Source organism: Cercospora kikuchii (genome assembly GCF_019650295.1).
Source record: "Cercospora kikuchii DNA, contig_00002, whole genome shotgun sequence".
NCBI lineage: Eukaryota > Fungi > Ascomycota > Dothideomycetes > Mycosphaerellales > Mycosphaerellaceae > Cercospora > Cercospora kikuchii.
The window spans coordinates 773,472-798,853 of NW_025408583.1; the positions used below are offsets into that span (position 1 = coordinate 773,472).

Sequence of the window (25,382 nt, forward strand, 5' to 3'; positions counted from 1 at the left end):
ACCGAGCCGACATGTTCTAGCAAGGACTGCAGAATTTTGTCGCAGTGATGCGATGTGCAAACTCGTTGAGAATATTCTGCAGGGCAGATCTTGCTGTAGAAAACGGCGAGGTTGAGCTTCTCACCACGCTCCAACACGCAAACGCGTACGAAGAGAAACGCGTACCAGAGAAAGCGAGCTCGAGGCAAGTATGTACCTCTAGGGTCTCATAGCATCGACCATTGCAGGAAATTGGAGCGGCGCAATGGCCAAGACGTCCCGTCAACGACGTTCGTCATGTGGTCAGATCTCAAATTGGACAGAACGTGGCAACGGCCTGCAAAACGTCGCAAAAGAAGTGCTGTTGGTCAAAGCGATAACGGTCGGATTTGAGTCAATGGCTTGAGATCCCATTTGCTGCATTTGCAGAAGAAGCAATCACCAGGAATTGCCTTCTAACCTCTCACGCAAAAGTCTAGGATCAGTCAGACTTCTCTTCTTCGCAAACTGGGCTCTCAAGCCCGAATCCGCGAGAGATTCTTCTCGCTCTTCGACAATGAGCCCGTCCTCCAGCACAAAGTGTACATCGGCCTGCTCGAGACATTGACACCCACATCCTGTGGGACACGTGAAAGCCGCCTCGTCCGCATCGAGATGCGCCAGCAAGTCCTCGAGGCACCATGGATGGGTAGTGTGTAAACAAGCTGGACAAAGCTGTTTGGCAGCTTTGATCGCGCAAAAGCATATGGAGCATGTCGCACCACGACAATGCGCGTCAAGCTGCGGAAGCACTTTGTCGCCAGCTGGAGGTTTAGGTGCGGAACGCTTTGCACCAGCAAGATCGGATACATTTTCCAGCTCGGCTGCTTCGATTATGAGATCCCATGATCGGAGCTGTTCAGCATAATGGCTGCGCCAGATATTGCACTTCGTCGCAAAGTGATTTGGCATGAGGGACGGCGGACCCGGTGACGCGAAAGGATCGTTCCAAAAGCTCTGGCCATTGAGTTCACGAACTGTGACTCCAGCACCTGGATTTGGAGTGCGAGGCAGACTCAGCTCGTCGATGGTGCGATCGCTATCGTATGCTTCTTCGTCCCGCGTGAGACTCAAGCTGTGACGACCATCACGAGCTGCGTCCGAAGCTGCAGCAAACGAGACGGACTTACTCCAGCTCCCTGTTGCAGTGGGCAAACTTGTCGAGAGCTCATTCCCCGGACTAGTGCCCAATTTCCGAGCAGGCGGTGACGTACTGTACCCAGCCAATTTATCTGAAAGGGTCTGCGCATAGTATTTAGCTGCTGCGCTGATACTTCCTCGATGAGTTTCGGGACTTGCGGATCCTGATGCAGACACTCGCGTGCTATGCCTGTTGAAATATGGCAATGCAAGTGGAGGGGTACTTGCTGATGACTCCAGATATGGCGTCGTCGGCAAAGAAGGATCGCGAGAGGAAGTGCGCGAGCTGTATGGCTTGTCCGGAGATTCATCCAACAGACTGGCTTCCGTTAATTCGGTCCCTGTTCGGAGGAGTGGAATGTTCAGAGCCATCTTGCCGCCAGGAAGTCCATTGAAGCCTGCGTATGATTCGTGCTGTGTGAGAGATGCGCTCTTTCTTCCAGTGTGTTCAGAGCGTATGACCTCGGATACCTTGATCAAGAGCGATGAGACGCAGGCGAGTAGTTGAACGTCAGCCTGCCTCTCAGCCCAGCGGAGGATTCGGTCGACGGCCCAGGTCTTTCCCATGGGGTGTTGCAGCCAGTGCAGCTTGATGGTGTCAGGCTCGACAGTATTTTCGGCATAGTCGGAAGCCAGCGACAAGTTGCGTGATAAGGCAGGCCGCTGATTCTGTAGATTGATCGCGGCTTCATGTTCACGCAATGCCAAGTCGGAGCTGCTGCAAATTCTCTGCTCAAGGAGAATGGCCAATGCACGCCACATCTCTGCTGCCTCATCCATACTCGCACCAATCGCGAACTCTGCGTTCTCGTAGCACAGTGCAGAGGCCGACTCGCCGTCCTCCGGCAGGATGCGATAGTCATACGCCAATCGCTGTGAAGACTGTAATGACTTGACCTCATGCACCGAAACTTTGATTCTTTGCTCTACCGGAAGACCACTGTTGGTGGTTTTCACTGGCGAGACCTTGACAGCCCAGCGTGTGTCTCCAAACGACGATGTTGGCATTGAGAGGCGTGGCCCGGTACGCACTTGCTTGTGGGGTGAAACGCTCCCGTCGGAGTCGACCGCCACGTCGGCGCGGTAGAACGTGGAAAGATTGCCGAAGGTAGGAAACAGCCGGGTGACTTCTGAGTCCTGTCTTCCACGAGTTCCAAATTCCTCCAAGTCGTTCCCTTCGTCTGCTGATGTTGGTTGCACGCGAGTTGGGAAGAACATGAGTAGCTGACCGCTAGGACCAAAGCAAGCACCGCAGGTGCGAGGCAGAGGGACATTCACACCACCAGGCAGAAATGAGCCACTGCCCTGCATGTGCTCGGCAAAAGTTTCATCGTCGGAGTCGCTGTCGTGGCCGGCAGTAGATGTTATGGAGTCGAAAGATGCACGCGGCGGAAGGCGAATGGACTCGTCCAAAGGTGTAATGGCATGACCGGTGGAGGTACGTCTAGCAGGGATGCTGGGCGAGAGAAATGGCATTGGCGAGTCTTGCTCATCCGTATCTACGCTAGGTTTGGGCAGTTCTAGGCTCGAAGTCATCGATGGTAGTGGTGAGTACTGGAGGGTTGTCCTCGTCTTCCTTGTTGATGGCGAGACCTCGCGTCCTTCGGGTGCAAAGTGCGGACGTCGGAAGCGGTCATGCACTGAAGGCTTCCTGGGCGGTGGTGAGTGACTAAGACGATCGAATGCAATCTGTTCAGGCCGCATAGTTCGAGATCGGGTTTCTGCGCGGTCGAAGCTGCCCTTGTTGTAGTTTGTCAACTGATCATTGTGGGTGGACTGGTCCCAGCCCATGCCGTGCAACACCGCAACCGGAACATCATAAGTCTGCGTTTCGACCCCTATGCAAGCTACAATTTGCACACTGCTCTCGCGAACGCGGAGTGAGAAGCAATCAATGAGATCATCCAGTCGCAGTCTCCACAGTTCAGTGGCTTCATCTTTGTCGGCGAAAAATGTAATGAAGTAGAGTATATGGCCATATCGTGGAAGTACAATGAGGCCATTGCGTCCGATGAGGGTAGCCTGGCTGATTTTCAGGCCGAGTTCGAATGTTGAGGCTGGCGTGTACTTGACATCTTCAAAACTTCTGAAGAGGCCGTCTTCGTTTGTGCCATCGCCAGCTCCACGACGTGGAGTTTTTTCGAAGTTCAGAAGTGCCCGTTTCACGTCATAGATGGACACCGAGCCAGTCGTAGAGATTCCCAGCACGCGGGAGGGATCTGTGGCAAACCAACGCAGAGCACTAATGTCAGTATCTTTCGATTTGCTAACGAGAAACGGCGTGGTTGATGGGAGTGTCCAGACCGACACGCGGCCCTTGTGGCAACTGGCGATCAGCTCGTGATTCTTGGGGTGGAAAGCGACGTGGGTGCATGCGCTATGCAAGGTTCGAGCATGATGAAGTGGCCGAGCAGACTGCTTGAGCGACCACACGCAAATGCTGCCATCCACAGCACCTGTCGCGAGGATCCCGGGTTTCGATTCGGCCCAGGCCAGGGAGGTGATGATTCTGCCATTGCCCTTCAATACGTTCTTCACTTTCTTGGTGTCGAGATCGAAAATGAGAATCTGCACGCCGGTCGCGATGGCCAAGAGTTTGCCTCGGATGGACGAGAAGGCCAGGAGCGGCTGAAACCAAGGGCGATCGTCATCGTAGCGGAAGAGACGTTTGTAGTGCTCGTTGGTGGTGAGTTTCCGGGCAAACACGCCTCTCCGGTTGGCGTAGGCTGCATACTGCGCGCTCACGGCATATGTCGCGTCGGAGGAGCTCGTCTCCCGCAGAGCGCTGGTGTCATCGTAGGCGGCCCATCGTGGACTGGCAAACTCCATCAAGATGGGCTACCGAGATTTCGAATATCCAGTCATCGCGATTTCATGTCCAGATCGCGTGCCTCGTTCATCAGTCTTGAACAGAAGTGAGGTTGTCGAGGGACACGCGACAGCCGGAGCATCGCCGCTCGGCTCACCTTCCCTGCGGCTTCTGACACGCGGACGTCACAGAACATTCGACGGACGACGGATGGGTGAGAGTTGTCGCGCGGCCTGCTCGCAAACTGCTTGCTGACCACACACTCGCCCTACGCCGTTTGGTCCATCGACGCAAGCAACCCTCACAGCGCCTGGCGCGCCACCTGCATTCCGAAACGACTTCCACCTTCTCGAGTGGAGAAACATAACGACCCCGCCATCCTCCACCACACGCAGTCATGGCTGCCCCTCTTCCGAAGCGAATCATTAAAGAGACAGAAAGGCTCCAGAACGAGCCCGTCCCAGGCATCTCGGCCACGCCACACGATGACAATGCGCGATACTTCGACGTCGTCGTAGAAGGACCGGGCGGGAGCTGCTACGAAGGTGGGAAAAGGCTGCGCTTCACACAATCGGAGACACATGCTGATCACAGAACAGGCGGCGTCTTCCAACTCGAACTCTTCCTGCCCGATGACTATCCAATGTGTCCGCCCCGCATACGCTTCCTCACGCGCATCTATCACCCCAACATCGATCGCCTGGGCCGTATCTGCCTTGATGTGCTGAAGAACAACTGGAGTCCCGCGCTCCAGATCAGGACAATACTGTTGAGTATACAAGCACTGCTGGGAGCACCGAACCCAGAGGACCCGCTCAACGAGGCAGTCGCCAAGCAGTGGAAGGTAAGAGAAGGCACGTCCACTGCGCTTCCATGCGGATGCTGACTGTCATATAGGAGAATCAACCAGAGGCGATCAAGACCGCGCGAGAGTGGACGACGTTGTATGCGCAGCCCAAAGCTTGAGTTCTCGGCAAGGGGCGGGAGATGTCATTTCCGGTACGAGTACGAGCGAAGTCGACTCCAGACAGAGCGCTGTGCCTGCCAGTGTCCGTACTGCTCCACGGCAATGATCACGAAGTATGAACTCAAGGACCGAACATGATTGGGCCGTGTCTACGGCTGGCATAGAGTGCTTGCAACATGTGCGATAAGGCGAAAGGGGCTCATGATACTGCATCAATACGAAGCGCTTTCAAGACACTTCACCACCTCCTAACTTCAATCGCTAACCGCCAAGCAGAGGACCCCAATGTTGAAGCCCAGCGGCGTCTGATCGGCGATGGGCAATCTCGCAACTTCCTTCTCTTGGTGAACAGTAAAAATCGAAGAGCTGCAGCAAACGGTAGGTGGCGCAGCATCGTGCATGATAGGGGTCCAGCCAACAGAGCTGCTGAGCTTCACTTCACTTGCGCGCGCCACCGGCACTGCGTAGCAGTAGCAACGAGCCTACACACCTTAGCTGCTCATCGCGCCGCGTAGACATGGCACCGCACGGCACTTAGAAGCTATTCTGCTCACGGCCTCCACTGGCTTCAGCGCGTGGAACGTCCATCTTGCGAGAAGTCGAAGAAATGTGTCCACCGTGTGAAATATGAAGACGCACTGCCATCTGTGCTCGCATCGCCCAAGGTGGCCCCACTTCCGCACTGACTTGGTGAGGTCTTGACGTTGATTTTGCCTTCACTCAAACTCGCACCACCACCTCAGCAGCGGAAAGCTCACATTCGCGAACCTCACACAGCAGCACACCAACGGTTGAGCCAATCAGGAGCACTATTGTCACCATGTTCGCGCTACCGCAGGCGACAACGAGCGCTGTTACAGCTGTGAAAGGTATGTGAAACGTGAAACCTCACATCCGTTTTCCACTACCTTCATCCTTTTTCTCTAACCTCCTTCTCAGACGGCGAGAAGAGCACACCAACAAAAAACGACGAAAAGCGGCGCAGCCTTTTTGGCGGCGACAGCAGTGAGTGTTGATCGACCTGAACCTTTGCAAAGACACATGCTAATAGCTGAAGAACGCTGTCCGACGACGCCGACCAACATGCCTCCCAAGACGCCTCTGGCAACGCCGCAAGATGAGGCCGCTTTGAGCTCGACAGTCGCCGCCGCCTCAGGTAACGATGAAAGCGCCAGAACCTGGCGAGACATTCACAACTCAGGGGGCAGTTATCAGGTTAGTGTCAGTGCGACTTCTTCATCTTCTTCATCAGCGCAGCGGCAGGCGGGCGGCGAGGGTGAGATCAGGGGTGTCAGAAAGAAGAAGAGTTTCATGCAGACATTGGGTCTTAGATCAAGGAAGTCGAGCTCGGCTTTGGGACGCTCTACGAGCGCGGAGACATGGGAGACCGAGGGTTCTTCTGGGACTACTAACGACGCACCACCACTTCCATCGTCAAGCACTGCGGCAAGACTCCTTACTCGGAAGCGCGGGAAGAGCTCTCCCAAGACGCCGCAAGAGCACATCATCCAAGGACAGGACAGCATGGCAAGTTTGATGTCGACAGACTCGGTCAGTAGTGTTGCTACCGTTTCGCCCTTCGGTCGCTCGGCACATTTGCCTACTCCTCTTCGTGTCTCAAGCACTCCAGATGCCTCCACGAACCAAATACCTGCCGAGTCCTTCCCAGGCGCTGTGGCTGGTGATCCCGCTGAACTCCCAGTGCGACTCGCGCCAGACAAAGGGAAGAGCAGCGAGGTCAGCAATTTCAGCTCTCTCACTCCCGCGTATTACGGGGAACGTAGTGGGCGCTGGCTTGCTGATAGGCACCCTGTTGATGACAACGGACAAGAGATCGAATCTCCCATTGCTCCACCAGTCCCAGAGAAGCGCAGAATGCCCGATGAACAAGAAATGAGAGAGGCAGAAGGCCAGGCGCGTGAGTGGGCCAGATATGTGGAGGGTCTAAGGCAAGAAGTGCAGAGACAGGCCGCGCGAGAAGCCCAAGATCCTGCTCCGCACGCCGGCACTTCTCAAGAGATGGAAAGTTTTGCGGCGCGCCAGCGAGAACACACCGAGGACAAGGTGAAGCTCGCCGAGCAATTTGTCGACCGTACCAGCACGTATGGCTTGATGCTGAAGGATGGATGGCAGTCCAGTGACCTACAAGGTGTCTCAGTGTACGAGAAACTCGCAGAGTGGGAGAAGCACGACTCGAAGCGCGATCCACAGATGAAGGAGACGGTGATCAAGCGCCTGTTCAACAGGGTGAAAGAACAGTTCTCTCCTCCTCCTCCGCCACCGACGAAGCCACCACTGTGGACAGATCCGAACACTCCCATCATTACTGAACGCGATGTCAAGAAAGACGAAGAGGGGGAAGAGAAGGAAGAACCGCGTGATGATTTATCTGACCGACCCTTGGCGTCTACTCCTGACGAAGAGCACTATCAAGTCAAAGGTCTGGGCATCACTTCGCCGTCGACCAGCAGCTTTGATCACATTCCGCCAAAGCATCCCGCGCGCATTGCAGCGATTGAAGCCAATCTTGCGAAAGAGGCTGAAGATACCGCACGCACAGAATCGTCGCCGCTTCTCAAGGCTCCACTCCTTTCGCAAAGCACCACCTCAACGGGCTCATCATCGATGCGAACCATTGTGCCCAAAAGCAGGTCCTCCAAGCACTCCACACCCAGTCGCCAGCCCACTCCAGGTCACACCAGCAACTATATCATGTCACCCCTCTTACGCAGCGTGCCAGCACCCATAGCACCACCCAACCAAGATCAATCTGACTGGGAGTCCGTTTATGATGATGAAGTTGACCTCGACGACGATCTCATTGCACTCGCAAAGACCGGTGGTACCACTCCAGATCTGCGACAAAAGTTCCGAGACGCAGAAGATCAAGAAGAGCGAAAGTTCCAAGCCATATTGAACCAAGTTCCTGCAGCACCTCAACTCTCTCCAGAAATGCACGCCAAGTTTGAGAAAGCCAGAACCCTCCCATCGCATCTAGTGGCACGCAAGAACAGTACGCTTGTTGTGAAGCGCGATCCGACCAGTTCAGCATTCTCGCCCCAGCTCGACACTCATGAACAGCAAGCGGAGTTCGATCAAGGCATCCAAGCAGCAGCACTTCGCCGCACACAGAAGCTATCTAAAGTGCCAGTGTCTACCAACCATCCTGCTCTGCGTCTCGAAATTGGCGATGACTTCGGTCCACGCTCATCCTCGCTACCACTGCACATCGGAAAGACTCGACCTTCCAACATACCAACCCCTACCAAGGCCAAGCCGCCCAAGCCGGTAAAGCCGTCGAGTCTAGCTGCATACAGTACGCTTAGCAGAGTGATAGAGGAAGATTCGCCAACAGACGTCACTCCTCAGATGCCTCGACCTCCAAAGTATGGCCAGCATATCAGCCCAGGCAAAGGCCTCGACTCTCCAGAAGCTAGTGCCGCTCAAAACCCCAAGTCTCCCGTCGAAGCACAAATGGAAGATGTTGCTGCCGCATGGCATGGCCCACGCACACCCAGTCTGGCCAACAAACCCAACTTCGACGAGACTCCATCAATGCAAGAGGCTCAGGAGATGCGGCGCCGCTTCGGCTTGCCCCTGCTCGAGTTCAAGCGTGAGGGCGAACCGCCCCATCCCAACCACCGCTACACCTGGGACACGCAGAATCTCATGTGCCAGGGCATCCACCGCGGCGCCTATGAGCCCCTCGACGCCTCTCCCTCCTTCTCCGATGCAACGGAAGCATCACCACTCCGCCGTTTCGGCACTTCCGCCACTCTCCCGCCCGCCGCCAGTCACGACACCTTCTCCTCCATCGACATCAACTTCGAGGGGAAGTCGTGCCACCACTGCCGCCGGACGTGCTGCTTCTACACCGAGCAGCTCGGCATCATGAGTATGGGCCAAGCTCGTGATGAGGCCGTCCGTGTGGCAGTGGAAAAGGCCCGCAACACGGAGCATCAGCTCCGAAAGGCCTTTCCGGCGGGCGTGGAGCGCTTCGACGCGCACATGAAGTGCTCGGAGTGCGGAGTGGTGTGCTGCCACCAGCACGGAGTCGTCTGCTCGACTCTGTCGTGCCGTGCCGCCCTCTGCGAGCGGTGCGCGCGTTGGCTGGGCGGAGCCTGCAGAAAGCATGGGGAGAAGGGGGGCAAATAAATAAAAATCACAAAAAAAAGCATTTGGGGAGGGAAAGTGAGGATAGCAACGCTCGTTTATAGGAAATTTTACTTGGTGGTTGGGATACATATTCTTCGTTTCTCTGCTTTTTCTTGTGATCCTCTGCCGTCCGGAGTGGAAATCTGGTGAGTCGTGAGTTGTTTGATCAATGGAGGTTGCCATTTCGAGTCCTGTCTCTCCGACTTTCGTGCTGATATACAGGCAACAGAGGTAAACATGGCGTGGAGGCAGAATATCTCGACTGACAGAGAGCAGGCATTCACCGCCTGTTTCTCTGATTTCCCATCTGCTTTCCTGGCACTGAGTGTAAAGATCTGGTGAATTGGGTTTCGTTCTAGCAAAGGAGTAGATCGATTCGAGCTCTTTTCTCCAGAACTCACACCGACACGCAGCCAACGAGTGTGAAAATGGATTGGAGCTGGAAAATGTTGGCTAACAGAGCGCATCCATTCCTGATGTATCGCTCTGGATTCCGAGACATTCAAGGGCCAACGAGAGTAAAGATGGGGCGGATCGAGACTCAAGCGATTGTTCGAGAGAGGGAATCCATGGTCTGTCTCTCTGGTTTTCTGAACCCCAGAGAGGCAACGAGGGTAAATATTCTGAAATAAACAGAATCAATTGAGAATTAGAGATGAGTGATCACAATCCATTTCTCTGGAAATCGGAACGTTTCAGAGCCAACAAGAGCGGAAAAGCTGACGAGGCACGATCTGATCGATCCTCAGAGGCGACGATTCTGCAACTGTCTCTCTGCTTTACCGAACACTTGAAAGCCAACGACAGTGGAACAGCTGGCGAAATGAAGACATGTGGACGCTTGGAGACGATAAATTCAGAACCAGACTCTCTGGTCGTATGAGAGCTGCAGAGGGAACGAGGCTGAAGACGTGGTGAGACGGAAGATCGATTGCTCGTCGGAGCTCATCAATTCACAGTCGGTATCTCTGGGTTTCTGGAAACCACAGAGCCAACAAGGGTAGGATAGCAGCAGAATGAGAAACCGCTGGAATTTCGGAGAGCCCAGATCGTCGTCTATGCTCTCCGACTTTCTGAGCAGTACAGTGCCAAAAAGAGCAAAAATGTAGTGAAACAGAAGCCGATTGATCGCCAGAGTCATCCAATTCATGGTCTGTCTCTCAGGTTGGCGGGAATGTACCAAGCCAACGTGGGTAACGTGGCAGCAGAATGCATAATTGCTCAATCTCCGGAGAAACTGGAATATTGCCACTCTCTCCGGCTCCTCGAGCATCACAGAGCCAACGAGAGCATAGAGGCCGTGGAAAGAGCTTTGGGTGGTTGCTAGAGAAGACCAGGTAAGCTCAGTGTCTCCAATTTTCGAAACAATACAGTGCCAATGTGCTTAGATATGAGGCGGATTGAACGCCAACCGTTTACCAGAGCAGACCAATTCGCACCTGGTGTCTCTGAATTCCTCGACCAGGGAGAGGTCACAGGGTTGGAGGTCTGGCGGATTGAATACTGTTGGACTTGTAGAGACGAGTGCTACGTTGGCTTTCTCTGAGTTTCTCGGCAGTACAGAGCCAACAGAGCCGGAAATATGGTAAAGCGAGAGTCGAGCGATGATCAGAGAGAGCCACTTGCCTTGCAGTCTCTCTGTCCTCATCAGCGGTACCAAGCTAATGAGGGTTGAGATCTGGCAAAATAGCAGTGGTCGGTTGGGGATGAATTGAATACTTGAATCTGTGCACTGCCTCTTGCCTCTATTCGCTCTTCTGAGCCTTCACATAAGTTGCTCCACTTTCCTCATTTTTCTTCTCGGTCTTTCCCGCATCAACCATCAAGCTCTCCTTGATCTTGGTAGGCATAAGCTCTAGCAACCAACTCTGTACTCGATGACCCCAGTACGGCACCACAATCGTCCTACCACAGCCAACAACACCTAACGCAGCCTGTGCAAACTTCCTGGAGTTGGGCACAAACATACTCTGGGGCCTAGTGTAATGATCCGTTGCCACAGCGGAAACCACAAGTCCGATCACCTCCACGTCAACCCCTTCTGCTTTCATCTCCGCGGTCAGACATCGAGAGAATGACTGATTGTATCCCTTGGCAGCGGAATATATAGACAGATAGGGTATGCCGAAATTTGCAGTCATGCTCGAGAGGTTCAAGATGAGTGATGGCGTGTTGTCGCGAAGCTGCGGAAGGAGAATCCGGGTGATCTCTGTCGGGAAACGAAGGTTCATATCGACGAAGAAGCGCGATTCTTCGGCTGTTCGCTGGTGGAGTGGGACAGAAGACACCATTCTGCCTGTTCCGCCGACGTTGTTGACCAGGATGCGGAGGTTGAGTAATCGGTATTCTGCGGCGGCTTTCTCCAGAGCTTCAACATTGCCGTCTTCGTTCGCTGCATCGATACATAATGTTCGCACTGAACGCTCCGGCCAACGCGAGAGCAGCTTCTGTCTCTCGTTTTCGAGCTTCTCTGGGTTGCGGCCGTGGATGATCACATTGAAGCCTTGCTGACACAGCTCCTCCGCGAAGCCACGACCGATGCCATCTGTTGCCCCCGTGATCAACGCCCACGCTGGCACCCCGCTAGAGCTGAGCTTGAGATATCGCTTCAGTGTACTCCTGCGCAGGAAATACAGCTGTATGAATGATGCGAGTTGATAAGCCTGATATGCTCCCCATATGGCTCCGATGGCCGTTGGAATGGCAGCGAACCTGTAGTCTTGATAGAACGGCATCTTGTCAGGCATATTGTGTCCTACTGTTCTCGGAGACTCCTATCGTCTGGGCCTGGCTGGAGTTTGTAAATGAGGGCGTTAAGCAATGTTGGACGCCTTAGGGCTCGGCACCCTTGTCAATCTGTGAGTTCACCAATGACGATTCCGAGGATGTGCCAGTTGCGCTGATGCCGTTGAATATCGCAGAAGACAAAAGCGTTGCTTAGGGTATGAATGACATGTGTTTCCTGCATTCGAACGTTGCACCGGCATCCCGCAGCACGTCACATGGCGCTGCCGAACTCGTCGCGCGCACTAGCGACAGATTTGACCCAAAGACGATCAAAGAACTCCTGTCCGAGCTTCGATTTGCGGAAGGCGATGTCCGGGGCTCCATGGAAGGCACAACGCGATTCATGATGCTCGAAGTGAATGGCTTGGACATGCGAAATCTGCTGATGGCCTCGTTCGGCGTAGCTAGAAGGACCACGAGCGTGAGATGATATCTCAAAGTGGAGTTTGTGGGCGAGCAGCGACCGAGAAGCTCAGCAATGCTTCTTTTGCTTGTCGGTCTTGTCCTACCACTTTTGCTGCCGAGCATGACCAGGCATGTTTTGGGACCGCACTTCACTTCCACACGTTGCTACCAACACCTTGCAACTACTTGTATGCCCTTCTTCTTACGCTCGTTGAGACCCATTCGACTCATTGAAAATCAACCATCACTGTTGTGGAAGTTTCCGCAGCCCCTCTCACACAGTCACGGACTCCAACATGCTTTCGCTTAACGTTCAGCCACAGTAGCACGGCCATCTGACAAAAATGTCGAGGGGCTGGATGCCTCAAAACACCACACTGCTCAGTTTCCCATCTCGGAAGAAGAGCGTCCATCACCTGAAGGTCTATACTGCCTCGAGACGGGTCGAATTGCCACGTTCATTTCAGCCGGAACTCAGACCAGGAAAAGCCAACTTGTGGCGAATAATTACACCAACGCAAGCTCAGCTAGGGCAAGCAAGCGTTGACCATGTTGGAGAGCCCCAGGCTCTGTTTTATCGCAAAACATGCCCAGGAGACCCGTCAGCCTACAGAGCGGTGATAGCGCAAATCTGAGGCCCGAGCCAAGGCTTCTCAAGGCCGTCGAGCAGAATGATGTGTTCAAGGTCAGAGAAGTGATAGAAGACGCCCAGCATGAACGACATTTTGGGCGGAACTTGCTCTCGGTCGGACTTATCCGTGCCTGCGACAAAGGCCATGTCGAAGTTGCTAGATACCTACTGACCCGCGGCGCCGATCCGGAGTATGTGTCCGGCAATAAACCGCCAGCAATTCTGCGTGCGGCAGAGCGTGGCCAAACAGAGCTGGTCGAAGTTTTGATCGATCACAGGGCTAACATGGAGGCGATGGACAAGAAGGGTCGGACTGCTTTGATGACTGCAGCTTGGAAAGGACATAAAGCTATTGTCGAGCTTTTGATCACGCGCGGAGCCCATGTCGACACTGTGGACCTGCGGCGTAGAAATGTGCTGCATAACATCGCAGCAGATCAAGGCGAGAAGCGCCACTTTACAGATCCTTCACAGAGGCCAAAGCGGAAATGCGGGATGGATATTGTGCAGTACCTTCTACAGGCAGGAGTCAATGTTGAAGCCGAAGACGAATTGGGCAGAACATCTGTTCACTGGGCCTGTGTTACCGACAACGAAGAGCTACTCAAGATTCTGCTCACGACACGATTTGGCGGAGCATCTCCGCAAGCGCGAGTCAATGCCACAGATATGCGCATGAAGAGTCCATTACAGTTGGCCGTTTCGAACAACCGCGAGAATCTGGTCAGCGTGTTGATTGAGCATGGAGCTGACGTTCATTCCAAATCGGATGGAGACTGGACGGCGCTGCACAATGCATGCCAGTCGGCTAGCGGCGCAGTGGTCCGCATGCTTATAGTGGCAGGCGCAGATGTGAATGGGGAACTATTGAATGGCAGAACACCTCTTCATGTCGCGGCAGAGTTCGGCAGTGTTGATGCCGCGGAATGTTTGCTCGAGACCAATGGGATCAAGAGATCCGTGAAAGATCGCTTTGGAAACACTCCTCTCCTGATCGCGGCGCAAAAGTCGAAGACGAGGATTGTGGAGATGCTCGCACCATGGAGCCATATTCACGATCTTTCACCAGATGAGATCGCAGCCTGCAAGCAGTTCAATGCTACTATAGTCGACTTCGGGAACTTCAAAAACGAGAACAGAGTGCAACGACGATCTGTGTACGAACTGCTGTATGCGCGGGACGTCAAAGATGCAACTAAGCACTCCATCAGCACCTTGCCTTCCAATATCAAAGCTACTCACTTTCGATGGATTCACCTGCCTGTCAACAATATCGCCTGGTGTGATGCGCTGCTCACAAAGCGTTTCATCGAAGAAGGCGCCGCGGACGTGGAAGGATACAAGGCGCTCGAGACGGCTTTCAACCACCAGCATCGTGGTCAACAGCACCATTCGCGGTTTATGAGACCAATGTGTCAGATCGTCCATCGTACAGAGGCTGATGTGGAGGATTTGGGCCCGCCTGCAGTCATCGTTGAGGAGCCAGGCTCGCTGTCACCCATCCCTGGTACACCTACCAGGAGTAAAAGCGGCGATAAACTGACCAAGCTTGCGACAGAGAAATCGAATACGCCTGTCGCTGCAGAGCCGCCCAAAACGAAGAGCAAGTTTGCAAAACCTCAGAGGCAGAGCACCACAGACACAAATTCGACCATGGCAGCTTCTGACGCGTCCATCGTTAGCAAGCAAAATGTTCAGCCTGGCAAGCCAGCAGTAAAACGGCAGGAAACAGACTCGACAGTCGCTACATCTGCAACGAATGCTAGCAAGAAGCCGGGAAAGCCAGGAAATGCTGGTGGCAAAACACCTTATGAATCGCGCAAAACGTCAGGCCGTCAATCTTCCAAGAACAGCTTGGACAAGGGTGCTGCTTCACCCTCAAAGCGAATTCAACATTCTCGCAGCATCTTCATGTTCATGCCTTATCTTCACTTCGAGACTGATCGACGACGACGAGAAATGCAGCTGGCCATGGAGAACCCACAAAACCTGGCAGTATCGGCAGTGGCTGATGAAGTGTTACTTCGTGCCCATCTAAGTAAGAGTGCCTCTTTCCTGCATGTACGCCGCACTTTGGACCAGTTCTTCTACCATAATATCGACACCACATATCGCGATTGCGACCAAGTTGTCTACCGTTTTCAAGAGAAGCACTACAAAAACCTCGACGGTGGACCTAAGATCTTTATGGTCGATCAGTTGTGGATGTGGATTCTTGGGAAGGACCTGGTCGTTACGAGCTTCCCTCAGAGATGGCGTCAACCACGTAACGACCCTCTGAACGTGCTGGAAGGCATCATAGAAGATATCAACTCAAAGACCCGAGAGCCTGTGCAAGACGTGTATGAGCTTGCCATGACTATCGCTGGTCGCTGTTTCGGGACATTCGACAGACATCGCAAAGGTGACGATGATTTTCAATTTCTTGACATGTTTGAAAGCAGTATCGGAGCTGCGATGGACAACGAGGCATCTCTGTTCCAAGGCTTCTCGAAAGCCAGCAGACAGGCCTCCGACTGGCTCAGGAGCCACGAAAAGCGTGGTCGCTTCTCGAAGCAGTTGGAAGCCGATTCGAAGGCCTACGAACATGTAGCGAGGAGGCATCCCGATCGGCTGGAGTTGGACGAGTCTCAGGAAAATGATCCAGCATTTATCAACCAGTTGCTAGATGTCGGCGCGGAAACCGATCTACTCGCTGAGATCAAGGATATTCGAGATGAGCTCGACATCATTCGCATGGTACTCGATCATCAAAAACATCTTCTTCCTGAGCTTAAAGAAGCTGTCAAAGCTGTTTACCACATGGAGCGTTCCCATGCAAGAGTGCGCAGAGCCGAGAAGGCCTTTGATGATCAGGAAAAGACCATAACAAATCCCATCAAGGACATTAATCGTATGGAGGTCCAGGCCAATCGTGTGTACGAGAGCATCGTGTCTCTGCTTGACCTGAAACAGAAACATGCCAATGCCTTCGAAGCGCGATTCGCTCGTGATCAAGCCGCTGGTACACAGCGTCAAGGACAGACCATCATGGTGTTCACGATTGTCACTATCGTCTTTCTGCCACTTTCCTTCATCACGGCCTTTTTCGCAGTCAACATCGAGGAGTTTCCCCATCCTGGAGGAGCAGGATCGAGTGCTGAGATACCACTGTCCTACGCTTCCTCCTACATCTTCGGAATCGGTCTAGCAATATCTGTGCCGGCCATTGCTATTGCTCTCAATGTGGACCGAATCAACAGTACCGGGTGGCGCCTACGAACATGGTGGAAGAATAACAGGGCAAACAATGGCGAGCCCGAAAAGGACGCCGAGACTCGGCAAATAGAGGAGACTCTATCGATGGCCAAGAGTCTAAGGAGAAGCGTGGAATTTTATGCAACCAGCAACGGAAAAGTTCTCAGTCCGCCTCCCAGGAGAAGCGAAGAGGGAGCATATATGCGACGAGTGAGCAGACCAGAGAGACATTTGGAACAAGATCTGGAACGTGGAAGAAGGAATGCAAGGACTGACCCTTTTTAATGAGATAATTAATGCATGACAGGATATACGACAGACAGTACATTGTGATTGGGAAAGCGGTCCAAGTGTAACATAACAACGACAGAAATACCCACGCGCCAAAGGCGCACTCTCATCTACGAAACAACTCTTTCTCTTCGCTCCCTCTCTTGCCACTGTTCGGAAAGAGTGGTCTAGCTTTGCGCAAATACGACGCTGGCACGACGCTCGTGGACCACGTTGAGCCGAAGAATTGCCATCTCAGCTCGTACGAAGGTTACTACGAATTTCTGGTGGGAAAGGTGGCGTTTGACGTTTTCAAATTCTTCGAACCCTTCTTGCACAACGCACTGATGCATCCAGTCATTCGAATCGCACTTCTTGACCCCTTCAGCACTCTTCTCCCGAAAGTGGTCTGATCAGCAAATTGGTGGACTTCTATGCCACCTTTTCGCCCAGCCCGCTACTTCCGGGCCAAGCTGGCTCTACAGCGGCCTCGGCGATCCTTCACGCGACGTTCGCTTGTGAACGTTACACGAAAATTGCAGGTTTAACTTGCGAGACAATGGCATTGTTGCTCGAGCTGTCAATGTCCAGGTTTTGAGTGGGAATACACGGATTGACAGTGTCTTGCAGTAACCATGTCGTGCTTCACGCTGCGACAGTCCCGACGATTCGGGCACGAACCCCTCTGGAGAACGAGAGCAGCACATGGAGGCACAGTGGGTACTGTGGATACTCCGCGGCAATCGAGCTAAACTGCGAAAAGTTATCACTCCATCGATCATTCACTTCGGCGACGAATTGCGGATCAGATAACGCTTAAAAAGAAAAAAAGAAGGGTCTGGCTCTGCGCGACAGAAGCCGGGTTTCTGGACGATGAAGGCAATATTCCCGGCGACCTATCGCTTGGGGACTTGAACATATCCACAGCGGGTCTTTCTGGCAACCTTCAACTCCATCGAAGGATCAAGCCACAGCGTGGAAAAATTCTGATCTTATCTAATCTAATCTGATCGCGTTGCTCCTATTGGCCATAGTGCGCCATGTAGCTCATCGCTAGCATCCTCTTCGGTACGAATTATCCCAACAAGCTCGCTTCGGACCTCTTGATCCTTGGACATTGCTTCGACCATGCAGTGGCAGAAAGCTTGTTCGAGCGAAGTCGCTGCATGGAAGACAATTCTTGCAGAAACGAGAATACACGCCGCACACCATCGCATGCAGCAGTCTCGGCCATGTGGTGACCTAGCTCCGGTTCACGGAATCCATGTAGCAGCTGCTAGTCGCCACACCCATGCGCGGATGTTCCAGCTCGGATGTTACTAAGTGAAGCGACCACAGCGGAAGTATAAGACACTGGGCTTCCTTGCACCCTTATCTGATCATCTTCTTTATTGCGATCCTGTCTTATCTTTACTTCTCACCTGGCTGAAACCAACAGCTGTGCCCTGACAGCACTTCGCAGCTATGGGCTTTCTCAGCAAGCTCAAGCCACAGGCCGTAGATCCTGTGGTTCCGGTCCAAACGAACCCAGTAGAAGCGGAGCCTGAGAAGGGACTTTTCGGACGACAGCCCAATGTCACGGCACACGAGACGGACAGCGACGATGAGGTCGTCGACAAGGATGCGCAAGCCGGTGTGCAGAGGGCCGAGATCATGAACCAGGTGTTCTCCAAGAAGGTCGTGATCATGATTTACGTGATGTATGTGAAAACGAGGGAAATGCGGTCATGCGCGAGATGCTGATAACGAACTCAGGATTTGGTGCCTCTACTTCCTCGACGCCCTCGAGGGCACGATGACTGGAACTCTGACCCCCTACGTTACGTCCGAGTTTCAGCTTCATGGACTTACCGCCGCCACGAGCATCATGGCCAGTCTGATTGGAGGTATTTTCAAGCTGCCTTTGGCCAAGATTATCGACGTCTGGGGTCGCCCACAAGGTTACGCATTGATGGTCCTGTCAATGACGATTGGCATGATTATGATGGCCGGATGCAAGAACGTGCAGACATATGCAGCAGCTGAAGTCTTCAACCAGCTTGGGTGAGTTAGATATGACATCTTTGCCAGGATCCGACTGACAGTTTGGAATAGTGGTAACGGCCGCTCCTACATCTTGGGCATTCTCGTGGCCGACACGTCCAGCTTGAAGAGCAGAGGTTTCTTCTTCGCTCTCATCGCATCTCCATACATCATCACCGTGTGGTGTGCTGGTCCTTTCGCCCAAACGTTCCTCAACATCAACTGGAGATGGGCATTCGGCGCATTCTCGATCATCACGCCAGTCACGAGTATGCCGCTCTTCTTCGTCCTGATGTACTATCAGAGGAAAGCGGAGAAGCTTGGCCTGATCCAAAAGCGCGACAGTGGCCGCACATTCATGCAAAGCATCAAGTACTACGTGATCGAGTACGATCTCTTGGGACTGTTGCTCCTTTGTGCTGGTTTGGCACTTTTCCTGCTGCCATTCAACCTCTACACCCGACAGGCACAAGGCTGGCGTTCTCCCATGATCATCTGTATGATCGTATTCGGCGGCATTCTTCTCATCGTCTTCGGTCTATACGAGGCATACGTGGCACCGGTCACTTGTGTTCCGTGGGTCTTGCTCAAGGACCGCACCGTCCTTGGAGCCAACATCCTCGCTGCCGTGCTTTTCATCGAGTTCTACATCTGGAACTCATTCTTCTACTCCTTCCTCCAGGTTGTCGCAGGTCTGACAGTCACCCAATCGACCTATGTGAGCAACATCTACAGCATCGGATCCTGCTTCTGGTCTTTCGTGGCAGGCATCATTCTGTACAAGACTGGAGGCTTCAAGTGGCAGTCTCTCCTATTCGGATTGCCAGTAACCACCCTCGGCGTCGGGCTCATGATCCACTTCAGGCAGCCTGGAGTCGATGTCGGCTGGATGATCTTGTGCCAAATTCTCATCGCTTTCGGTGGAGGCACTCTTGTCATCTGTGAGCAAGTTGCTGGTATGGCGGCGACGACTCACAACTACGTTGCTATTGTCCTCGCCATACAAGGCATGTCCTCGCAGATTGGTGGCGCCATTGGCCAGACTGTTGCTTCTGCGATTTGGCAAGGCAACTTCCAAGAGAAGCTATATCAGTATTTGCCAGAGGAGACCTTGTCGAACTCGACTCTTGTTGCGCAGATATACGGAGATATCACCACCCAGTTGAGCTTCGAGATTGGATCGCCGACTCGCGACGGCATCCAGCAGGCGTATGGTGAAGCACAGCGTCTCATGGCTGCAGCTGCGACAGGTATCCTTGCTCTGGGCTTCGTCGCAGTTTTCATGTGGCGGAACATTGACACTAGGCAACGGAAGCAGATCAAGGGCGCAGTCTTTTAGATTCTGCAGAATTAGTCCTTGAGCAATCTAGTTCAATATAATGATTGATACAAAGATGCTGATTTGTTTGTTCGAGACCACACTCCTGTCGAAAAATCTCACCTCCGCAGTCTCTTATCAGAAGCAGGGTTCGCCTGTGTCGTCTGCCTAGCCCAAGGTTCTGACCGATTAATTCGAGATCTCGTTCTCATCAACAGCGCCATCGTGCTGGCCATGACTGGAAGCGCAATGACCCAGAAGAACTGATCACTGTGATTGTTGACGACCGGCATTGGGTCAAAGTTCATTCCAAAGTAGCCAGTCAGAAAGGTAAGTGGTAGGAAGAAGCTCGAAACAAGTGTCAAGGATCGCACACTTTCGTTCTGGCTCGCTGCGATCGTATTGAAGATCAGTGAAGAAAGGTTTTCGGCAGATCGGATCGAGGTGCGGGTGTTGTTCGAAAGTGCAGTGACATGATCTTGAACATCGCGAAGATAAATCTGTGTGGTCGGTGATATCTCGACACTTGTCTTGACTTGCTCCTTGAGCGGGCTGATCGGCGAGCCTTCTGCGCGTCCCGACCCAGGCACGCTGCCGTGATCGCAAAGTGTCCGGACCAAAATGGCGATAGCGTTCGCATTCTCCATAAGTTGTGTCAGCCCCGACCTCAGGATATGCAGTTGCTTCGACTGGCCGATGGTCGGTTTTGCAAGGACAGCCTGTTCCAGATCGTCGAAGGCTTGGCCCACTGCTCTGCCTATCGGAAGTGACAAATCGACGATAGCATCCACCACTGCCTGGAGAAGCATTGATGGATCGTTACTTGATCGAACTACAGTCTGTGTCGATCGCAGTCGAGTCATAATCGGGTCCAGGACGTCTCTACCAGAGTGTTCGAATATGGTTATCACTGTATTGTCACTTGTCAAGAAAGCCGACACCTGTTCCACGGACATGCCGAAGCGACCGGGGACCAAGGTACGCCAGCTTGCACGCTCTTTGATCTCGCCATGAGAATGTGGATCGGTCGAAGGTGCGTAGGACGGTGTTTGGTCCCCATGTGCCAGCTTGACGAGGTTCATCTCCAAGAAACAGTGATCTTCATACCAGTCAACCTTGGTTGTTGTGTGAGTGTCCATCACATCTTCAAGAGCGAGAGGATGCAAGTTCTTGCTACTTCCAATGCATTTGATGATGTCGAAGTTGAGGCCGTTGACCCATATCCAACGAGCGGCGGCCCATTGAGGCTTAGGATGATCGCGAAGAAATGCTTCTAGATCAGTTCCGTTGATATCGTGTTCCTCGAGTTGTCGGTTGGAGTAGTCGATGATTCTGATCTCTCCTTTTGGTCCCGGTTCTGGCGGGTTCCATTCAGCTTCATTAGAGACTGGACTGAGACCAGGCTCTGCTCCTGCCGTTGGATGCCACTTGTCGAAATATTGGCCAGTCTGTAAGGTTCGCACTTGATTTGATGATAATTTGTGAGAAGGAGAAGAACATCTTGCCAGTCTTAATGTGACACTGGCATGGGAAGTACGGTAGGATCTGGATGGAACTGATAGAGAGCTGGGTCGGTGCTGAAAGTGGCATTCCCGGTCGACGAATAGTGATCGCGACCATTGGAGTAGGGTCCTAGGGCGCGACATAGTTGATATAAGGCCTATGGCCCTAACGGCTAGGTTTGACGAGTTGAGGTCATATCTATGTTGCTGCGTGCAGCGTGCAGGCTCGACTTTCACGTTGTGAGGGACCTCAGGCATCAGGAATCGGCGCCGATCGAACCGAACTCCGATCCAGTCACTAACGTGTTTGATAAGCATGTGAATCAGATAGGCATGTGCATCAACTTTACGAGGTAGATAACTTTGATTCTTGATATCTTATGCTATAGGTGTCAGAACTACCTCAAAGATGGATCAATTGAATGCTCAGAAGTTACTCTATCTAATAGACAACCTCTTGAGTTGTGTCCTTGGACACCACACTTGCTGCAGGTTGGTTTGGCTCTTGGCTGTCTCTCAATCTGACTAACCAACTCCATTGCTATTTGAGCCTGTGACTGAGCCATGTCTCTGGCAGCCAATTCATCAGTGTCAAGGCCAAGTGTTAGCTTAATCTTCTTCCTTGGGGCTCTATGAGACTGTAATTCCTTGATAATAGTCTTCATATTGTCATGTTCACCCTGGAGTAATGTCATAGCAGCCTGTGACCTTTTTAACCCTCTTGACAACCTGTCCACTGCCTCAATAATTGAGGTTGGTGAGCTGTTTTGATGCCTAGCAATCCTAGCCTTGATTTTGCCTGTATGCCTCTCAATCTGCCTTGGATTCTGAGGGGTATTCTGTGTATCTGATGAACATAGTGGTGGTGGAGTTGGTGTTTTGTAACGCAGTGTCAGCTTGGACAGCACAGCCTGTGGATCGAGTGGTAACAAGCCTGAGCCTCTAAAGGCACCTCTGATCGTGTTTGGAGTAAATGCAGCTTCATAGGCAGGCCTGAGTTGTGGTAGGAAGTCTTCTTTGATCAGGCTGTAGTATCCAACCATGCCAAGCCTTTGGATTCTGGCTGAATATGCCTTCTTTAATGGACCAAAACAGCCAACATCCAAAGGCTGTAGCAAGTGAGAGGAGTGTGCAGGCATACAGAGGGTAATAATGCCTTGTTCCTCACAGAATGACTCAAACTCTGGTGTCATATGGCTGTCATGGCCATCCAGAATCAAGAGCCTCTTCTGACCAACAGTTCTGTGCTTGGTATAGTCATCAAAGTGCTGAATCCATGCTATTCCATGGTTATAGGAAGTCCAGCCTTTAGGACTAACTCCAAGCTTCCAGTTTGGTGGTAGGTGTTTGAACCAGGCTCTGTTCATTTCCTTGCCAGAGAAGATAACATATGGAGGCACTGACCAGCCTTCTGCATTAATACAGGCAATGACTGTGTGCCACTGCGTTGAATCAGAAACCAAGGCCTTAGGTCGTTGCCTACGCTCTGTAGCAGTAACAACTATGGTATTCTGACAGTGTCCAAGCCTGAATCCACTCTCATCAAAGTTGTATATGTCGTGCTCTGTAATTCCATGGAAGGCTATCATGTTTTGAACCAGTGTAAACCACTCTGAGATAACCCCTGGATCCTCATTCTTTGCCCTTTGGCTTGATAACCTCCGTGATAGCCTTGTTTCCAAGCCTGGATAACGATTGACAAAGTTATGAGCCCATCTTTGGCCAACCTCTTGTCCATTCCGTGCCTTGGTTATTGAGGACGCCCAGCTTCTGATTACAGCCTGTGTTGGCGAGTAACCACGTGAATCTAGGTCCAGAATCTTCTGATAAACTACCTCCTCTTCTACCGGAGTCAAGGCTCTGTTCGTTGGCGGTGTACCAGTCTTTGGAGCCGTACCATGGAGTCTGCGGTTGACGGTAGAATATTTGACTCCGTAGGCGGCTGCAGCGCGTCGCACGCTTGGAAATCGACCTGACAGGTAATCACGAACAGCATTCTGAATACACTCTTCGTTTGGAGGTGCCATCGCGTAAAATGGTGGAATAATGGACGCGTTTAGTAATGGTGGTGGATACGAGATGGAAGTTGATGCACATGCCTATCTGATTCACATGCTTATCAAACACGTTACTTGCTTTCGCGACATTAATTTTGTGGTTTCCGCCAGGTAAGTCACGACAATATCGCTGGACGACTCGTACTCATAACCGGCCCAGAAAACAACATGTCTCTCGTACCAGCACGCAACGGTGCGAATGCGCCGCCTACTCGCGCTGCCAACCTTATCGAAACGAAGCAGTTCAAGACTTCCACCAAAGGCAAGGTGCCAACAGGATACGCCGAAGAAATTGCAATTTCCGAGCAGAGCTTTCGCAGCCTACATCGCGACGTCGAGCAGCAACAGGCTGCTGGGAAGAAGCGAAAGCGGGAGGGCAAGGGCGACAGCAGCAAGGTCTACGGCGCAGGCTCATACAAAGGACCATGGGCGAAATACGAAGAACGACGCATCGATAGCGACAGCGGCGAAGAGATAGAGGTTGAGGTCTCTGGCGACGAGAGCGGCGAAGAAGAAGTTGTCTATGAAGAAGATGCGATCGTGCCCGTGCCGACCAAGGGCTCCAAGGCAGGCACAAGCTACGACGAGGTCGGCCAAGACAAGGAGACGAGCACGTTCGAAGGATCCCAGCAATACGACTACCAAGGGCGGACATATATGCATGTACCACAAGATCTGGACGTGGATTTGATTGGCGACTTCGAGAACCTGAATCTCAAGTGCTACCACCCGAAGAAGCTTGTGCACACATACAAAGCGCATGGCAAGAATGCCCACGAGAAGGCGCTCACATCTCTGAAGTACTTCCCCAACTCTGGTCACCTCTTGCTGTCTGCGGCTGCAGATGGGAAAGTCCGCTTGTGGGATGCTTACCACGATCGCGAGCTATTGCGTTCGTACAACGGACACACCAAGTCAGTGGTGGATGTCGACTTCACACCCGACGGGACACGCTTTCTCTCAGCGTCTTACGATCGGCAGATGAAAGTGTGGGATACAGAAACCGGACAATGTATTTCGCGCTTCAGCACAGGCAGCACGCCCCACGTCGTGCGATGGCAGCCTGAGGACCCAAGCGGACATGAATTCCTCGCTGGCATGCACGACAACAAAATCGTGCAAATAGACACGAGGCTGCCCGCGGATGGGGAGAAAAAGAACCCGGTGCAAGAGTACGACCACCATCTCGGCCCTGTCAATACCATCACCTTCTGCGACGAGAATCGCCGCTTCATCACTACATCCGACGACAAATCTCTCCGAGCTTGGGAATACAACATCCCGGTGCCCATCAAATTCATCGCGGAGCCATACATGTTCCCCATGGTCAAGTCAGCCTCGCATCCTGCCAAGGGCGCCGTCTTGTTGCAATCATCAGACAACACAATCAAAGTCTACAACACAGGCGAAAAGATTCGCCAGAACCGGAAGAAAGACTTCCGAGGACACAACAATGCTGGCTACGCCATCGACCTTGCCGTGTCTCCAGATGGTGGCATCGTGGCTTCGGGTGATAGTGGAGGCTTTGTGTGCTTCTGGGATTGGAAGAGCTGTAAGATGTGGCACAAGATCAAAGCCAGTGATGCAGCTGTCGTTTCTGTTGCATGGCACCCAAGAGAATCGAGTAAAGTCGTTACAGGCGACTTGAATGGCATGGTAAAGTATTGGGATTAAGAATGTCTTCTGCAGCTCTGCACAAAGTAGTGCTATGAATGGAACGGGCTGGCAGCACCATACTCTTGATGCTCTGCATTGGTTCGTGCTTGACAGTGTTTGCCTCTCTGTCTCTATTGGTCGGGTCCATTGTGGTACACCTAGTACGCTATAAAAAGTACGTCTTGGCGACATGGGAGTAAATAACTCGGATCCTGGTCACTTAGGCTTCGCTAGGTGGCTGGACGGCGTCCAGGCTCAAGACAAGGTATATGACGAGCGTGCGTGCTGCTCGAGAGTGGTTCGCGCAGATCATCGATCGGATTCGTGGGCTGGAGTCTGGCCCGATGCACTGGTCAGAGCGTCAATAGGATAACAGGGTGCTGGGTCACCTATCCTCCGCGATGGAAG

General features: G+C 52.7%; 8 protein-coding genes across 8 annotated transcripts; 5 read left to right on the forward strand and 3 right to left on the reverse strand.

Moving 5' to 3' along the window:
• Positions 1 to 417: 417 nt before the first annotated feature.
• On the reverse strand, positions 418 to 3,987 carry CKM354_000253600 (uncharacterized protein; the record flags this gene model as incomplete). Its single annotated transcript, XM_044797697.1, has 1 exon — positions 418 to 3,987. The coding sequence occupies one exon, from the start codon at positions 3,985 to 3,987 to the stop codon at positions 418 to 420; it is 3,570 nt and encodes a 1,189-aa protein (XP_044653632.1).
• Positions 3,988 to 4,364: 377 nt separating this feature from the next.
• Positions 4,365 to 4,933, forward strand: CKM354_000253700 (uncharacterized protein; the record flags this gene model as incomplete). The annotated part of the gene is made up of 3 exons (XM_044797698.1): positions 4,365 to 4,512; positions 4,567 to 4,811; positions 4,865 to 4,933. The coding sequence occupies 3 exons, from the start codon at positions 4,365 to 4,367 to the stop codon at positions 4,931 to 4,933; spliced, it is 462 nt and encodes a 153-aa protein (XP_044653633.1).
• Positions 4,934 to 5,754: 821 nt separating this feature from the next.
• CKM354_000253800 (uncharacterized protein) lies at positions 5,755 to 9,089 on the forward strand (the record flags this gene model as incomplete). Its single annotated transcript, XM_044797699.1, has 3 exons — positions 5,755 to 5,803; positions 5,874 to 5,939; positions 5,992 to 9,089. The coding sequence occupies 3 exons, from the start codon at positions 5,755 to 5,757 to the stop codon at positions 9,087 to 9,089; spliced, it is 3,213 nt and encodes a 1,070-aa protein (XP_044653634.1).
• Positions 9,090 to 10,834: 1,745 nt separating this feature from the next.
• Positions 10,835 to 11,824, reverse strand: CKM354_000253900 (uncharacterized protein; the record flags this gene model as incomplete). Its single annotated transcript, XM_044797700.1, has 1 exon — positions 10,835 to 11,824. One exon carries the CDS (start codon positions 11,822 to 11,824, stop codon positions 10,835 to 10,837), a length of 990 nt encoding a protein of 329 aa, XP_044653635.1.
• Positions 11,825 to 12,867: 1,043 nt separating this feature from the next.
• CKM354_000254000 (uncharacterized protein) lies at positions 12,868 to 16,434 on the forward strand (the record flags this gene model as incomplete). The annotated part of the gene is made up of 1 exon (XM_044797701.1): positions 12,868 to 16,434. One exon carries the CDS (start codon positions 12,868 to 12,870, stop codon positions 16,432 to 16,434), a length of 3,567 nt encoding a protein of 1,188 aa, XP_044653636.1.
• Positions 16,435 to 17,883: 1,449 nt separating this feature from the next.
• Positions 17,884 to 19,780, forward strand: CKM354_000254100 (uncharacterized protein; the record flags this gene model as incomplete). Its single annotated transcript, XM_044797702.1, has 3 exons — positions 17,884 to 18,119; positions 18,175 to 18,462; positions 18,514 to 19,780. The coding sequence occupies 3 exons, from the start codon at positions 17,884 to 17,886 to the stop codon at positions 19,778 to 19,780; spliced, it is 1,791 nt and encodes a 596-aa protein (XP_044653637.1).
• A 98-nt stretch (positions 19,781 to 19,878) lies between these two features.
• On the reverse strand, positions 19,879 to 21,405 carry CKM354_000254200 (uncharacterized protein; the record flags this gene model as incomplete). Its single annotated transcript, XM_044797703.1, has 1 exon — positions 19,879 to 21,405. The coding sequence occupies one exon, from the start codon at positions 21,403 to 21,405 to the stop codon at positions 19,879 to 19,881; it is 1,527 nt and encodes a 508-aa protein (XP_044653638.1).
• Positions 21,406 to 23,486: 2,081 nt separating this feature from the next.
• Positions 23,487 to 24,992, forward strand: CKM354_000254300 (uncharacterized protein; the record flags this gene model as incomplete). The annotated part of the gene is made up of 1 exon (XM_044797704.1): positions 23,487 to 24,992. One exon carries the CDS (start codon positions 23,487 to 23,489, stop codon positions 24,990 to 24,992), a length of 1,506 nt encoding a protein of 501 aa, XP_044653639.1.
• Between the last annotated feature and the right edge of the window lie 390 nt (positions 24,993 to 25,382).